Source organism: Dipodomys ordii, unplaced genomic scaffold (assembly GCF_000151885.1).
Source record: "Dipodomys ordii isolate 6190 unplaced genomic scaffold, Dord_2.0 Scaffold195, whole genome shotgun sequence".
Classification (NCBI taxonomy): domain Eukaryota; kingdom Metazoa; phylum Chordata; class Mammalia; order Rodentia; family Heteromyidae; genus Dipodomys; species Dipodomys ordii.
Window position 1 is genome coordinate 1,534,597 of NW_012267411.1, and position 16,539 is coordinate 1,551,135.

The 16,539-nt window shown below is 46.0% G+C and overlaps 1 protein-coding gene across 1 annotated transcript in view; it reads right to left on the bottom strand.

The window, feature by feature from the left end:
• The window catches only part of Cdhr3 (cadherin-related family member 3), a 55,373-nt gene extending 40,422 nt beyond the window's left edge, over positions 1–14,951 (bottom strand). The window contains exons 1-4 of the mRNA XM_013034719.1: positions 14,945–14,951; positions 11,986–12,191; positions 6,602–6,767; positions 4,893–4,990 (exon numbers count right to left, since the gene is read on the bottom strand). Of these exons, the coding sequence (XP_012890173.1) occupies positions 4,893–4,990; positions 6,602–6,767; positions 11,986–12,191; positions 14,945–14,951 (477 nt within the window). The remainder of the gene's footprint in view (positions 1–4,892; positions 4,991–6,601; positions 6,768–11,985; positions 12,192–14,944) is intronic.
• Between the last annotated feature and the right edge of the window lie 1,588 nt (positions 14,952–16,539).

Sequence of the window (16,539 nt, forward strand, 5' to 3'; positions counted from 1 at the left end):
AGGAGGGAAGGAGGGAAGGAAGGAAGGAAGGAAGGAAGGAAGGAAGGAAGGAAGGAAGGAAGGAAGGAAGGAAGGAAGGACAGGAGGGAGGAAGGGAGGAAGGGAGTGAAGGAAGGAATGTTGGTACATGCCTGTCATCCTAGCATTTGGGTGGCAAAGATAGGAGGACTGCGAGTTCAAGACTAGCCTGAGCTACATAGTCTGAAAAAGAAAAAGAAAAGTCAGATTCTAAGGGACCGTCTTCATTTTCGCCGCCACATTCTCAGTGCATAATCGGGGTGGGCAGGGGGAGCACATACCAAGTTCTCATTGTAAAACCTCACAAATATTTGAGGTTTCCTCCTTGTTCTTTCCCCATTAATGAAAGACTGACATCCCAACTTAGAAGAATCTTAAAAAAACAAAACAACAAAAGCCATCATACCAAACCTTTTGTAAAACTCTGGATGTGGTAAAGCTTGATTTGGCTCTGAAGCCTCCAATTCAGTCTATAGTCTCAAGAACTTCTGTGGAACAGAGAGGAGGAGAGGAGAAAAGGGGAGAGGAGAGGAGACAGGAAGGGAGGAAGAGGGCAGGGGAGGAGAGGAAAGAGGAAGCAGCAATAGATAGAAATGGTACAAAGAACCACAGAACTAGGGTCACTGGCATTTTCTTCAATTTCTACGAAGAGGCTGATTTCCTGGAATCTTGAATCTTTTTTCTTGTTTAATTAGCTCTAGGCTCATTTCTCCCCCCCTCCCCCTGAACCTCCATGCTTTGTTCATAGGAATGGAAGTTACGTACTTAGAAAAGAGCTAATATCCATAGACTAAAAATATTGTGTCATGTGGGCCATTTGCCAGCGACTCAGTAAGGCTTTCTGTAAAACCTGGCATTCTCTCCCCCGTACTACAGGCTTGTTTAATCAAATCTGCTCCCCTGATATTCATTCTTGGAAAACAGAAATTAAATAGAATGAAAAGCACCCGCAGCCCCCTCTCTGCCCCAGTCCTGGCTGAGAAAAGTCCTGAGTCATCAGATCAATTCAGTTCCCAGAGGCTTGTCAGACCAGCTCTCTGGTCCCCCTGCTGCCCCCGTGACTCCCCACCTCCCAGGCTCCTTGTTCCCAGCCACTTTGCAGCTCTTGGACACAAAGGCTTCTTTAGGATGCCAAGGAGCCCCCCACTTCCAGCCCCATTCACTGTCTGTGGGCCTCTGGTGTAGGGAAAAGGAAAAGGTGACAGGAAACTGGCTCAGTTTCTAGAAGTGTCCGCTAGGGGGTGCGGAGGGGGAATACGGGGGACATGTCATATTTGGGTGGCTGCCAACTGCAGTCAGAGTCACCCACCAGTGATTCAGCCTCCCAGCTCCTAGCGAACAGAGCAGTCAACTCCCAGGACACACAAGAGCAAATGTCCCAAGGACAGGAGAGCCTTTATTCTGCCCAAGTCCAGAGAGTGCCATAGAAGTTCTAAGCTTGTGAGCATAGGACCCCAGACATCCCCTCCCCAGAGGCCCGCAGCACACAGCTGGATCTTTCAGCTGGGGGATGGTAAGGTCCATACCATGCAATGCCACAGTCCTGCTGCAAGTCTCCCCCAGTATGGGGGTATGGGGGTGAGGGGGTGGGGGAAGAAAAGGGAAGGAAGCCTACTGCCCACAGATCTTTTCTGGGTTGTTATGGCTATGAAGGTGAAGTTAAGTGGGTTACAGAAAAGTACATAAATGTTAAAGGAAACATGTTGACAAAAGCCCATTTTTATTTATTTTTGGTATGTGTGCCAGTACTGTGGCTTAAACTCAGGGCCTGCATGCTGTCTGTCCCTTAAGCTTTTTCTGTTCAAGGTTGGTGTTCTGCCACTTGAGCTTCACTTCCGGTTTTCTGGTGGTTGAGTGGAGATAAGAGTCTCGAGGAATTTCCTGCCCTGGCTGGCTTTGAACCAGGATCCTCAGCTCTCAGCCTTTTGAGTAGTTAGTGTTATTGGCATGAGCCACCCACCAGTGTCTGGCCCAGATCTTTGTATTAGCATATAACCCAGCAGATGTGAGGGCATCACGTCTCTTTGCCATGGACACCATGGGTCCTATGGTGCATGACTCAGGCGTTGCTACTCTTTAGGGCAATGATCCTCATCTGTGTGTCTCTCCTAAAATAATCCAGCCAGAGGCAGCAACAGAGTTGACATGGGGATTGTCTGACCCTCTGCCTTTTCCTTTTGTGAGCATTTTAACAAGAACCTGGAGATGAATACCTTTAGTGAAGACTTCCAGTTATGACTCTGGAGTTCAGAGGCAGACACCAGGAATGCTGAGAAAGTAGGGTACAGGGATGGGTATTGTGGGGGTGCTGTCACTCAAGTAGGTAAAGGTAGGTCAATAGCAGAATTTCCAGAACAAAGAAGAAAGAGAAGAGCAGGAGACAGCCGGGAGACCTCTGTTCTCACTGCAACTACCTCGACCAGGTAAAAACCCTCAGTTCCCCTCCCAAGTATGAACTAACAATGTCTTACCCAGCCAGGACTTTGCTAGGCCCAAGTTGAGCAGATAATGATCACTTTACTCCCAGGAAGATCAAAAAGCTAGATTGGCTTCCAGTCCTTGGAGCCACAAAGACAGCCCAAGCATGCTTTCTTCATTGCTCTACCACTAGCCTAGCTACCAGCTAGATTATTACTCTTTCAACTTAATCTTTTATCTTCACCAGTGAAGACAAAGCACACCTCATTTTATGCAAAGCCCTTCCTTAATAGAAGGGCCAGAGAAAGCCCCTTAATGGAAGGATGGCTGCACTAGATTACTTTGCTTCCAGCTGAGAAACCTATTAATGTCTGGTCTCCAGGGAGGCTCGGCTCCAGTCACAGGGCCATCGGGGAAGCCAGGCCGGGAGAGGGATGGCAAGAGTTGGGTAAGAGGGGATGGAGACCCTTCAGGGAGAAAGAAGAAATGCTGGAGATGTAACTCTTCACAAGCAGAACATCCTTCCTTTCTTTATGTTTGAGCCTGTTATTGTTATTATTATTATTGCTATTATTTCAAGGCCCAGTACTGGGGCTTGAACTCAGGGCCTTGAGCTTTTGCTTGGATTTTTCGCTCAAGATAGATGCTTGACCACTTGAACCACACCTCCAGTTCTTTGTATGAAGCCGAGTTTTGAATCCCTGATCCACCTGTATCCACCTCTCAAGGCACCCATGGAGGAGGAGCTAGAGCTAGGCCTTAACCTGGGCATCACACACCAGCCACTAACTAGCCTTGTGCTGGTGAGATATGAAGGGGGTCTGACCACAAATAAGCTGCGAGTGTAAAACACAAGGCAAGTTTTAGTGATATGCAAAGAAGGATGTAAAATATCTCAATCACCTTTATTTTGATTATGAGTTAGAATGAAAATATGTTGGATATATTGGGTTAAGCAGTCTCTCTTACAATTAATGTCTTGTTTTCTTAGAAATTTACTGTGGCTACCAGAACATTGAATATGATATGTAGTCCTCATTTTCTGGTTCTATTGGATTATGTGGGTCCAGCTTTGAACGGTACTGGTTTACACAATGTACAACTACATTCTTTTGCTTACTTTTTGATTATTGTCCTCAAATAGTTTCTGTGAGGGGGGACTTCAATTGAATATCTCCATTTATATGTACCATGCTTCTTGACCAGATCCACAGCTTTCCAACCATATTTTAAATTTTCTTTTAAAAGGATAAAAGGAAGGAACAAATGCCAGAGTTTTCTGGATCATCCCTTCCGGGTAAGGCCTGTGAGCAGCGGCACTGTCTGCTCTAAGGTGAACTGGGTGGAATTCGCTTCATTGCGCCCCTCCAGATGGAGCTGCGTGGCTTCTGTGTGTTCACAGGGCACCAGTCAGGGCAGGTGGAGGAGCAGGGGCATCCAGGCCAGACAATTAACTGACTTCATGGCAGGGTGGGGGATTGGGGAGGTTCAAGAGCTCCTGGTAGCTCCATTAAGGAAAGTGAATTTTGAAGGGGACAGAAGAGGCACCAGCTGTACCTTCAGATAGCTCTCTACTTTTTTTTGTACTGGGCTTTGAACTCGGGGTTTTGTTCTGCCGGGCAGGCATTCTACCTTATGGACTGTGCCATGCCTCCAGCCCTTTTAAACATTTTCATTATTATTATTATTTGCATAGAGTCTCACTTTTTTGCCTGGGCTGGCCTGGACCACAATCCTCCTATTGATACTTCCTAAGTAACTGGGATGGCAGGTGTGCACCATCAGGCCCAGCTTTTTATTGGCTGAGATGAAATCTTGTGAACTTTTGACTGGAATGGGCTGGACTTTAACCAAGAGCCTCTTAATTTCAGCCTCCCCAGTAAGATTATAGACGTGAACCCCATACCTAGCACCCTGGGACTCCTTTTTTCTATTTTTTCATTTTTTCTTTCTCCCCGCCCCCCCTTTTCTTTTCTATAATTTGGCTCCAAGCAGTTTGGCTTCAACTCTTGTAAAGGCTATGTTAGTATCTGGCTTTGGGTGCAGGTATATTCTTGATACTTCCTTTTAAAACAGTACAGGTTAATTTCTTTTTTGCCAGTTTAAAGTGTTAAAACACCAAGCAATTTTGGCATGCCTGGCACTGCGCTAAGTGGCTTTACATATATTATCTAATATTCATAATCCTGTGCTATTATTCTTTCTGTGTTACTCATGAAGAAACTGAAGCTCATAGAGGTTAAGAACTTGTCTAAGGTCATACAGGGCCATGACTCTAGGCTGGGGCATATGTCTTCAGAATCCCTGATCCATTCCAGCCACTCTATCCCCGGCTCTGGAAGTAGACAGAATATAACCCTGGCTGCCATTGCCCACACCCACCTGGCTTGGACACCAGGCTCCTGTGCCAAGGCCCCCAGGGACAAACCCTTCTGCTGTTTGCCAGGAAGACTTACGCTAAGCGGCAGGTTTCGACTCGTGTCTTCTGGGTCGAAGGCCTCAAGCTGGTAAATGAACCCAGGGTTTGCTCTTTCTGCTACATAGAGCTCTAAGCCTGTACCAGCGTTCAAAAGGAAATACAGAGCATTCTATTAGATAAAGCAAATGGGGTCCAAGGCTGCTGAACTGCACCATGGGCCCCGGTCAAAGCTGAAGCTTGCTTGTAGGAGCGGATCATTTATGGCAATTAATGAAGTATGAAGGTGTCATTTATCTCCGTGGAGAGTGACCTGGGGCAGGGGGGCTGTTGTTTGGATGAGGGTTGGTGAAGAGAGAAGAGAGTTGGGGAGTGGCCACAGTGCCTTAGATACTCCATGATCCAGGGTCATATTAATGTTAGGTTGTTCCCAAGTCCTGCCAAGTACCCCCTGGAGTATACTTAGCATCCTAGCAGGAAGGGGTGCCTGCAATGAGGGGCTCATCACAAGTACGAACCGAAGGAAGATGGTGGGAGAGACCCCTGGAGGCTCAGGGAAGGGGCCAAAACTGATTTCATCCGCACCACAGTTCTTGGTGATGGAGTCAGGGAGGGAGGTGCAGGCAACCTCACCTGATGGGCCACCACATTCTTGCTGGAATTCTCTTTGGGGGAGGCAGTGTGATGAGGACTTAACATATCTTTTCTCTTTGTACCTTCATAGCAAGCCAACAGTGTTATAGAAGATATTGCAATTATTATTTTGTTTGCATGTGAGTGTGTGCCAGTACTAGGGCTTGAACTCAGGGCCTAGGCACTGTCCCTGAGCTTTTTCACTCAAGGCTAGCACTCTACCACTTTGAGCCACAGCTTCACTTTCCAACCTTTTGGTGGTTAATTGGGGATAAGAGTTTCACAGGCTTTCCTGTTTGGGCTGGTTTTGAACCATGATCCTCAGATCTCAGCCTCCTGAGTAGCTAAGATTACAGGCATGAGCCATAATGCTAGATACCATAATTACTCTTTTAGTGCAATGGCACTGTACAAGCAAGGAAACTGATGCCTCAATAAGTTATGAAGTTCTTGTGACTACTTAGTGATAGAATCAGAACTCAGACCCAGACTGTCTTGAACCTGAGCTTGAGCTTAGCGTTGCCACTGACTAAACTGAAGACACCGGGGCGTGGGGTGACCTGGGCTGGAGTGTGCATCAAGAGTTTGATTTGGGGCACACTAAGTTTGAGAAGACATTTGACATCCAAGTGATGTGGGCTAGAATAGGTGGGTGTCTAGGTGGGGAGTTCAGGGGAACACCGGGGCTGAAACAAAACTTGGAGATTGTCACTATGTAGATGGAGTTCAAAGCCAGGGGGTTGCTCTAAATAGTCCTCCTAGGTGCCAGTTCTTTATCAGTTTTCCTAAGCTGTGGCAGATACTCAAGAAGCAAGGTCCATCAGAAGATCTCTAGAAAGATCCACAAGGAGTCCCTGGCCCTCGGTGTTCTCATAGAACTGGGAGGGGACCGAGGGAGCCACAGATGTGGGGCTTCTGCGAAGGGTTGGATGGCATGGTTGCTGGGCTGAGCCTGAGGCTGTTTCATTTATCCCCTGCTCATTAAGCAGCTGCCTTTTCCAAGGAAACAGCTGCTTGTTTATTTACTTGTGCTGTTCTGCGGTGTCCCCTTGGGTCCTCCCTGATGCCACCGTCTGGGCAGCATTGTCAGCATCCCAGTGTGTTGGTGTGTTTTACCTTTTGCCAAGTTGCCTTGGAACTGAGGTGGCTCGTTCACATCTGTTATCTGAACAGTCAGGACCTGCAGGTCTGTGACACCAACATCATCCTTCACATAAATCTGCAACTCAAATGTTTGTGGTCCTGTCTCGAAATCTAGTGGTTCCTTCCCAGTGGTGACAACCTATAACAAAATGCAAAACTCTTAGCAACCATACGAACGAACGGCAAGCTACTTGGTATGCACGCGTTTTGCAAAGGGACCTTTCTAGGAAAGCCACAGACAGCCTGTGGAGACTGTTTCTCTTTCAGTCAGGAGTTGTTTTGCCTTAGTCCTTCCAAGAGAAGCCCATGACACTTCACAAAAGAGACTCCCGTGTGTGATGCTGCCTTTCATAGGAAAGAAAAATATTCAGGACATGTCTTTCTGTAATTGACCAGAGACAGAAAGCCTGAGATTTTCAAAATCTACCACAACTTGGTGTTGGCCCCTAGACAGATCACTTAGTTACCCTGAATATGGTTGGATTTTCTTAAGAAAGGAAGCTTCCAAGTGCCTGTGGCTCACAATGCAATCCTTAGCTACTCAGGAGGCTGAGATCTGAGGTTCGAAGCCAGCCTGGGCAGGAAAAGTCTGTGAGATTTTTATCTCCAATGAATCACCAAAAAATGCTGGAAGCAGAGCTGTGGCTCAAGTAGTAGAGCACTAGCCTTGAGCAAAAGAGCTCAGAGACAGTGCCTAAGCCCTGCATTCAACCCTAAGATTAGCACCAAAAATAGAAGAAAAAGAAAAGGAAAGAAAGAAAAGAAAGGGTACTGTGCTCCTCTGAAATCACGGTTGCATTTTCACATGTCACTCTACTCTAATTTTCCGAAGGCTGCCCCCAAGAATAAATCAGAGGAGAATGGCATGTGCATAAACAAGGAATATTAACTTAATCAACATGCCGTTCACTTTTTTTGGTGCCTTTTCCCTGAATTTTTTCTGTTGCCAGGAACATTGTCCTCTGAGCCATAAAGGTTTTGGAGAATGTGGGGAACCCTGAGAGAGGTGGAGGGCCAGCAGAATCTAGAGATGATACCAGCAGGATCCCTTGAGGTCAGTGAAGGAGTTGGGTGGGCGGTAGGTCCTGCTGAGGCTGGGCAGAGCCAGCCTGCCATCTAGCTCACCGCTCTGGCACACCCTGCCTCCACTTTAGCCTCTAACACTCCAGAAGGCCCAGATCCCTTCAAGCGATGGCTAGTTTGATGGTCCCTTAGAATCCCAGGTTGAAATGTAATTGCCACTGAGACATTGTGGGGATGTGAGACATTAGGAGTTGGGTAAGCTGCAAGGGATTGGGTCTCGTAAATGCCCTTATTTTGAGAATTGGGGTATTGTTGTTGTTTTTGTGTGTGCCAGTGCTGGGACTTGAACTCAGGGCCTGGGTGCTGTTCCTGGTTTTTTTCTGTTGGTGTTGTTGTTGTTCCAGGCTAGCACTATACCCCTCGAGTCACAGATCCACTTCTAGCTTTTTTGCTAGTTAATTGGAGATAAGAGTCTCACAAATTTTCCTGCCCAGGCTGCTTATGAACTGTGATCCTCAGATCCCAGCCTTCAGAGTAGCTAGGATCACAGGTGTGAACCATCAGTGCCCAGCTGACAAGTCAGTTGTTATGAAAGTAAGTTCTACTTTTAGGTTATGACTTGATCCCTGCTTTTGCTCTCCTGAGTTTTCTTCTTGCCATGTGATTGCTTTTGCAAAGAGACCCTCACCAGACGTCTGGTATTGGACTTCAGACAGTGGGGAACAAATTTCTTTTCTTCATAAATTGTCCACTCTGTGGTATTCTATTATAGTATATTTTAGCCAGGATCAGCACCATGTGATTCCGAACAGATTCTTATACACACACACACACACACACACACACACACACACACACACACACACACACACGCCCTGCCACCCCTACTCTTTTGGGCCAGTACTGAGGTTTGAACCTGTCAACACGCTCTCCCTCCACCGCATGCATTCGCTCCTAACTGTGGCTGCCTCCTCTTCTCCTAACTAGCCTAGGTCTTGAGAAGCCAAACACAATACTCACCACCTCCTCCACACAATCTTCTCTGACTAAACACAGCTCTCAGCGAACTCTACTCAGGATCAGCCACATGCCACAGCAGCATCTGTCTCTGTTTTTATCTTTGTCTCTACCTTTGTTTCTCTCTCTTTCCTCTCTCTCTCTCCCTCCCTCCTCCATCTATTTTGAACTCAGGGCCTCACACTTGCTAGAGAGATATTCTACCACTTGAACCATGCCTTCGACCTTCTTATTTTTCATTGGGCTTCACATTTTTCCCTGACTGGCCTGGCCCACAGTCCTCAGGTCTAGGTACTTGGCACATAGGCACTCACCATCACATCTAGCATATCAATTGAGATGGGGTCATGCTAACTTTTTCCTGGGATGGCCTTGAATCATCCTCTAGATGTCTACCTCCTGAGTAGCTGGGATTACAGGCATGAGCCACTTTGTCCCAACCATTTCCTATCTTTCTTGCTGAGCAACAGTGAGCCAGCACAGCATGGGGGGTCACTGACAAGGATTCTTGGGGTCAGATCTCAAACCTGCCACCTTTCAACCAGGTGCTAGAAGGGCCCGTTGATTACCTGAGCCTAGCTGAAAGGTCAAGAAACGTGCCATTTCAAAAGGTCAAGAATAAGACAGAGTTCTTTGACTGAACACCTTGCTTGAATTACATGGAATGTGGAAAGGTATGTCTCCAGAAGAAATGGCCTGGTATTAGGAATCAGAAAAACTGAACTAAATTCTTCCTTCATCTTTTATGAACATGTAATCTTGGACTACATAGTTAAACTTGTTGTCTCTCAGTTCTATCCAACAGTAGGAAGCAAAATTTTAAATGATGGTAAAATTAGTGTGTGTTCTGACAGAGAACTGGGTATGTGCTTCAGAACCTCTGGGTCAATTTGAAGGAGATTCATTGTCATCATTGAGGGAGGTAGACCATAGAGGCTGATCTTCCAAGTGGAAATAACCTTATGTTTGCCAATTAATGAATGGATATACAAAATGTGGCATGCTGATAATGGAATATTATTCAGCTATAAAAAGGAGTGAAGTTCTGTTACATGTTACAACATGGGTGGTCCTTGAAACTTTAGGCAAAGTAAAAGAAGCCAGTCATTAAACACTACATTCTAGATGTTCTCACTCACACAAAATGTCCAGGATAGAAAGTCCATAAAGCTGGGTGCCGGTGGCTCATGCCTGTAATCCTAGCTACTCAGGAGGCTGAAATGTGAGGATCATGGTTCAAAGCCAGCCCAGGCAGGAAAGTTTGTGAGAGTCTTATCTCCAATTAACCACGAGAAAATCAGAAGTGGCACTGTGGTTCAAGCAGTAGAATGCTTGCCTTGAGCTGAAGAGCACAGGGACAGTATCCAAGCCCAGAGTTCAAGCCCCATGACTGACCAAAAAAAAAAAAAGCCCATAAAGACAGAGTAGGGCTGGGAAGGTGTCTCAATGGTAGAGGGCTTGCCTGGCAGGCATAAGGTCCTGGGTTTGATTCCTCAGCACCACATAAACAGAAAAAGCCAGAAGTGGTGCTGTGGCTCAAGTGGTAGAGGACTAGGCTCAAGCTAGAGAGATGAGGGACAGCGCCCAGGCCCTGAGTTCAAACCCCATAACCAACAAAACAAAAGAAAGAAAGAAAAAAAAAACAAGAGTAGATTAGTGTTTACTAGGGACTGGGACCTGGGATCAGGAGGAGACCGAGTGACTGCTGAGAATAGAGTAACAGCTAGTGGTGACATGGTTTCATGTTGGATAGTGAAAATTTTCTAAAATTAGATGAGGCGATGGTTGCATGCCTCTATACTAAAAACTGCTGACATATCATTTAAATGGGAAAATAATACGTCATATGAATTAACATCTCAATAAAGAGCTTTTTAAAAATAATAATGAGAGCTTTGGAGCCAGATTGCTCTTTCTTCAGTTCCAGTCAGCTAGCTACCTCCTTGCTATGCAACCTAAGACAAATCACCTAATTTCTCTATGCTTCATATTCCTCGTTGGCGAAAAAGAGGAGATACTAAAAAATAGAATCAGTGGATTGACTTGAGAACTATGGCCACAGACACAGGCGAAGCACCATCCACAGTGTCCGGCATATCTGATGTACTCTGTAAGTGGGAACTATGGACAAGGCTTTGAGAACAGACAGGCAGCATCTGAAAAGGCGCAACAGGGTGGGTAGACAGGACAGGTAGGGCCAGAGCCAGCAGCACCAGATTCAGAGGTGGAGACTAACATGTCACGTGTTCCTTGCATAGCAGACAATGCAGTCACCCACCTGGATGCTGGCCTCAGCTGCATGGGTTCTGCAAGGTTGCACTCTTCCTATCCCCAGTGATGCCAATGATGCCCTGGGCGTGACCCTCAGCCTGACCAGGCAAGCTTGAATCCACTAGGTCCTATGAGGATTGTAAGGACCAACAGCATGGTGGATGACCATTGCGGGGGTGGGGTGGGGTTTCCAGGCCATTGAGGAAGGAGAAGAAGGAGAATTCCAAAGTCCAGGTAGCTCCAGACACCTGGGCCCAAAGGCATCTGTGGAAGACTTCCAAGGTGATCCCGAGAAAAGGTGCAATGGTAGGGTGGCTGTCCCATGGGGAAGGATTGACTTGGGAAAAAACTCAATGAACTCCTCAGTGTCAATTATTGGGTTTGAAAACATTCAAGAGGAGGGGCATTTAGACTTATAGATACATTTTTCATTTTCTTAGAGGTTTTTATTTTTATAAAAGGGCATACATCTTGTATATTAAATAAACCTATTTTTAGATTTCTTTCTAAAAATACTACAGAATCATAGAAAAAAATAGAATCAGTATTTAGAAGGCTACCCAAACCTGAGGGTTGTTGTTGTTGTTGTTGTTTTTGATTTGGTGTTTTTTGGTATTTTTGTTTGTTTGTTGGTCCAAGACCAGTACTCAAACTTAGTATCTGATGCTTTCATTTATTGCTTGGAGCTCTACCACCTGAGCCATACCTCCAACCTCCAAGGCTGGACTTTTAAGATCAATACCTAGCCTACTCCATCCAGTGCATTAAATTAAGCAATGTTCACCTGATACCTGGTTCGAGGTACAGGCTCTTGGCATTGAGGAACCATAAACAAACATGTGGTACAGTGCTCAGGGGGGACTGTATTAAGGAGAGAAAGTCCAAAGACCAGGGGACTCCAAAACAAGGCTTGTGAATCTTACAAGATAGGAAGTTCAGCAGAGGAGAACAGAAGAAAAGCGGGCAGGCCTGGAGCCCCAGGCCTTCCTTGTCTTCAGGCTGGACTCTCAGCACATGGTGAAGAGCACCCTTGAGAGGCCTCTTACCTCAAAGTCAGTGCCTGCCACGCTGTTCACCGTGAAGACTTCAGCCTCAGTAAAGGGATTTGAGTTGATTATCAGGGGAAATGTGGGCATCACAGGTGACCCGGACACCGACAGACTCACAGAGAACGTGTGTACCAAAGTCCCAGGGGGAGAATTCTCTGCCACGTTGCTGGTGGCAGGTAAGTGGATCAGGTGTAGGGCTTCTCCTGTGGATTTAAAAAAGATACAAAGATGCAGAAACACAAAGCTTTTTTTGTTGGGAATAGGAAACTTAACACCCTGGGCTGTGGCTTCAGTTCAGGGTAATAATGGGCCCTGGTCACTCCACAGCACCAAAGGCTCTTGCCAAGTGCTGGGAATGGTAATGTGACTTTGGGAGCCAAGGAAACAGCCCCACCAAACAGCCATGAAATCTGCTTCTGTCACTCTGTAAACAAAGCTGCTGCTTTCTTCTGCCTGCCCCCCTCTCTCCTCATTTCTGTCCGTCAAAGAGTGAGGGCAAGGGAAACAGAAGCCTACTCTTGCAAGGCTCTAATTGGGTAATGGCGTCCTCTCTCTTGCCAGGGCCCTGAAGTTTCTAAAAAGTAATCACCTCCATGGCAATGGGGTCACCTGAGAACTGAGGACAACTGACTAGAGAACTCCACAATCACAGTGTATCTCTCCACCTCCATTGGCAATGTCAAGGACAATTACCTGCTATTGTTAGATGCTAGGTTTGGGGGCATCAGGTCTACAGGGTCAGCTTGGTGAGAAAAGAAGCAGTTCAGGATGACACATGAATTGCCTTGGGCTGTGTTACAGATGGGGAATTTGACAACTGAAGACACTGTGTGTTTTTTCCAGTAAAGACTTGGTCCCCAGGATATTCTTTGAGACTCGGTCAGTACTGAAAACAGCAACCAGAGCCCCTGCTTCACTCATGGTTTTATACTACCAGCTACTATTGTAAGCTGAATAGCGAATGTCCCCTAAAGATTTGCATCCACCCAGAGCCTCAACATGTATCCTATTTTGAAACTAGAGCCTAGGTACACGGATGTGCTTAATTGAAAGGAAGTCATATTGGATTAAGTTGAGCTCTAATCCAGTGACTGTAATCTTTGTAAGAAGGGAGAACACAGAGACATTTTTCATCGAGGAAAGAAGGCTGCAAAAATGAGGCAGAAATTGAAGATGCAGCTATGGTAGGGGAATAAAAAGCAATCACTAGCTGGTGATTCATACCTGTAATTCTAGCTACATGGGAGGCTGAGATCTGAGGATCTTGATTTGCAGCCAACCTTGGGCAGACAAATCCTCATGACTCTTATCTCCAATTAACCAGCAAGGAAAGCTGAAAGTAGAAGTGTGGTTTGAGTGGTAGAGACCCAACATTGAGTATAAAAGCTAAGCAAAAGTGCAAGGCTCTAAGTTCTAAGCCCCAGTATTGGCACAAAAATAAAATAAAACTAGAGGTGCAACTCAAGTGTTAGCCTGCTGTGAGCTGAAACAGCTGAGCGAGAGCATGAAGTCCTGAGTTCAAGTCCCAGTACTGGTAAGAAGAACTCAATCCTGACACCTTGACATGTAGACTTCTGGTCTGAACCATGTGTGAGAAAATAAATTAGTGATGTTTTAAGCCACTTAAGTTTGTGCCCTAGAAAATTAATGTAATTACCGTTTTTCCCACATTCCTATAATGTAAGATGGATTATTTCATTTATTCCTCAAAACACCAACTCAGATAAGTATTACTGTCCTCGTGTTACAGATGGAACATAGTAAATAGTGAAGCTGTGATGCTTCAGCCAGCTTGCCTGCCTTGGCCACCATCAGCCTCTGGGAACAAAAATTATGTATCAGGAGGAGGTGCAAAGGTGAACAGGGACAGTAAAGTGATTCATATACTGAATGGTGTGAAATTTCTACAAACGAGCCAGGGGGAAATGCTGGCCTTGTAAGAGGCCATTTTCTTTTTATTTCAGTGGGGAGGGGTGGACTGCAGAGGGATAACTAAAAATGTGAGGAAGTGGAATATTAGCCCATTGATAATACGTGGTTTCAGTTTAGAGATTAAATGCCTAAGTTATTATTGTCCTCAGAATAATTGATTTTTATAGACAGGACCATCAAGGACACAGATACCCAAACTGCTGAGGTTTAGGATGATGTGAATGTGACTGGATTTTTTTTAAATCTATAAAATTGATGTTCACATTATAGCATTCTTCCAATCAAAACTAGAACAAGAGTACACTTGGGAAACTGAGAAACAAAATATTTCCAAAAAAAATTCCCAATTGAGCAAAGTAGTTGATTACTTTGGTTGGTCCGTTTCCTTTCCTTCTTTTCTCCCTTTCTTTCCTTTTTTCTTTCTTCCTTATTTTTCTGTGTGTGTGTGTGTGTGTGTGTGTGTGTGTGTGTGTGTGTTAGCACTAGGGCTTGCTATCTTGCTTGGCTTTTTTTCATCTCAAGGCTGGCACTCTACCACTTGAGCCACTCCTCCATTTCCAGTTTTTTGCTAGTTAATTGGAGATAAGAGTCTCACAGTTTTGTCTGGCTTCAAACCTGAATCCTCAGATCGCAGCCTCCTGAGTACCATAAGCTACTGGTGCTAGGTAGTTGGTCCATTTTCATAGGCTTAACTCCCTCAGGGTCTCATTTCCCACAGGTGAAAAACATTACACCCCTCCACCCCCCCCCAAGCTGTTCCATGCCATTTGTCCTCACTGTTCTTTGGATCAACGACAGCGGCAGCCCCATGATAGGCTAGCTGTCCCCTAGAATCTCCACCCTCCTACCTATATGCTCTCCTGTCCCTCCCACCCTCCCCAGTGACCTGAGCCCAGTCAGAAAGAAAAGATATGATTTATTGTGTTCTTTTATTCTCAAGAATAGCCAGGGGGTAGGGTGGGGCTCCGTTCAAATGAATAGATTAAAACAAGTAAGCACTAGCATTTATCAAACACCTACTCACCAGGCATTGCGCCAGGTGCTTCCCACCAGATGGCACTTTTGGGGGGGGGCAATAAATGGGGTTTTGCACTCAGACTCTGCTCCCCTTGCTCCCTTTGCTTGCTCAGCTAGAGCTCTATTCCTTGAGCTATACCTCCAACTCTGCTTTTTGCCAGTTGATTTTGGAGGTAGAGTCTTGTGGACTTTTCTGTCCATCTGGCCTCTAACCACAATCCCCTGGACCTCACCTTCATGAGTAGCTACGATGCTGGACGTGAGCCATTGGCATCGGGTTCAGATGGGAGCTTGTGACGCAGGGTTTACTGTCACCACACACACCTAAGATCACCCACTCAGGATGTGGGTGTGGTGGGCCCTGCCTCACCACAAGTGAGTCTTGCAGATAGTAGATGCTCACACCCAATACAAGGTTGGCCAACCATGTGCCATGCATGTGTGAAACACTGTTTATGCCCGACCTGGCAACACGGCTGTTGTGTGGCTCCGGGGGCTGAGAGGAAATCAGACCTTCAACTCAAGTGCTAAATCTGGAAGAGGCAGTTTGGAGGCTAACATGAAAAAACGGTACAGGAATATGGGGCCCAGGTAGGAGAGGCTTGCTAACATCCACAAAGGGTTTTCCACACACTCAACCACAAATGGTCAAAATGACATTGATGGCCAACTTCTGAGCAATGAGGGCGATTAGCTGCATTCCCCAATATTGCATGCAGCCAGCGCTCGGCTTACTCTGCGGGGTCCGTTGGTTGCTTCTGTGGCACCAACGTCTGTGATAAGACCTGGATCTGAGGGATGACTTCCGGGGAAGTGCTGGCCTTCCAATCTAAACCACCTGACACTCTCTGTAATTTGGAGGGCTTTTTCATAGGGTTTCTCAAATGGCCATGTTTTGAAAGGCAAGTGGGGGAGGACTTTTAGGAGTGGATAGAACCAGTGTCCTCAGAGCAATTTGTCTTAGGTGGGGTCTTTCCTAGTATGGGAAAAGCCATAGTAGGACATTGAACATATGTTGCCTGTCGATCTTCCTGTAGAAAAGCTCTGCTCTTCTGATGGCCTGGCTTTCCAGCTCACATGTGCCACAATTGTGCAACTGAGTTAGAAAAAAGAAAAAATCAACTTTGAGGCAGATGCTCTGCAGCTACTGTCAAGAAAGAGAGCCAGGCCAGGATCTTAATTCCCATTTTACTTTCTCCAGCTCCCTTGCTATCAAAGAAATAGTGGTCGTAATAGCAAGAATAGTAATCCAAAATGACTACGGTCCACCTGCTAAGAATAGAACCAGTAAGACACAGGCTTATAAAACGTTCAGCTCATCTGTACACAGAACATTTTTCAATGTTCTGCCCACAGGCAGCCAGCTGAGCAGTGGCAGAGGGCGAGCAGGGCTGGGGACAGCTCTTCCGCAGACATTGTGCCTTCCTTCCAAGGCTGGACTTCCAGGAGTCTTTGTTCTATGGCTTGAATGCCAAGAGCACAAAAGAAGCTTTAATGGAATTTGACTTCCACATGTGTCTTAATTAAGAATCAAATTAGAATTGCTCAAAGCTTACACTGACAAAGGAAAAGCATAGAGATTTATTGTCATTGAACCACTGC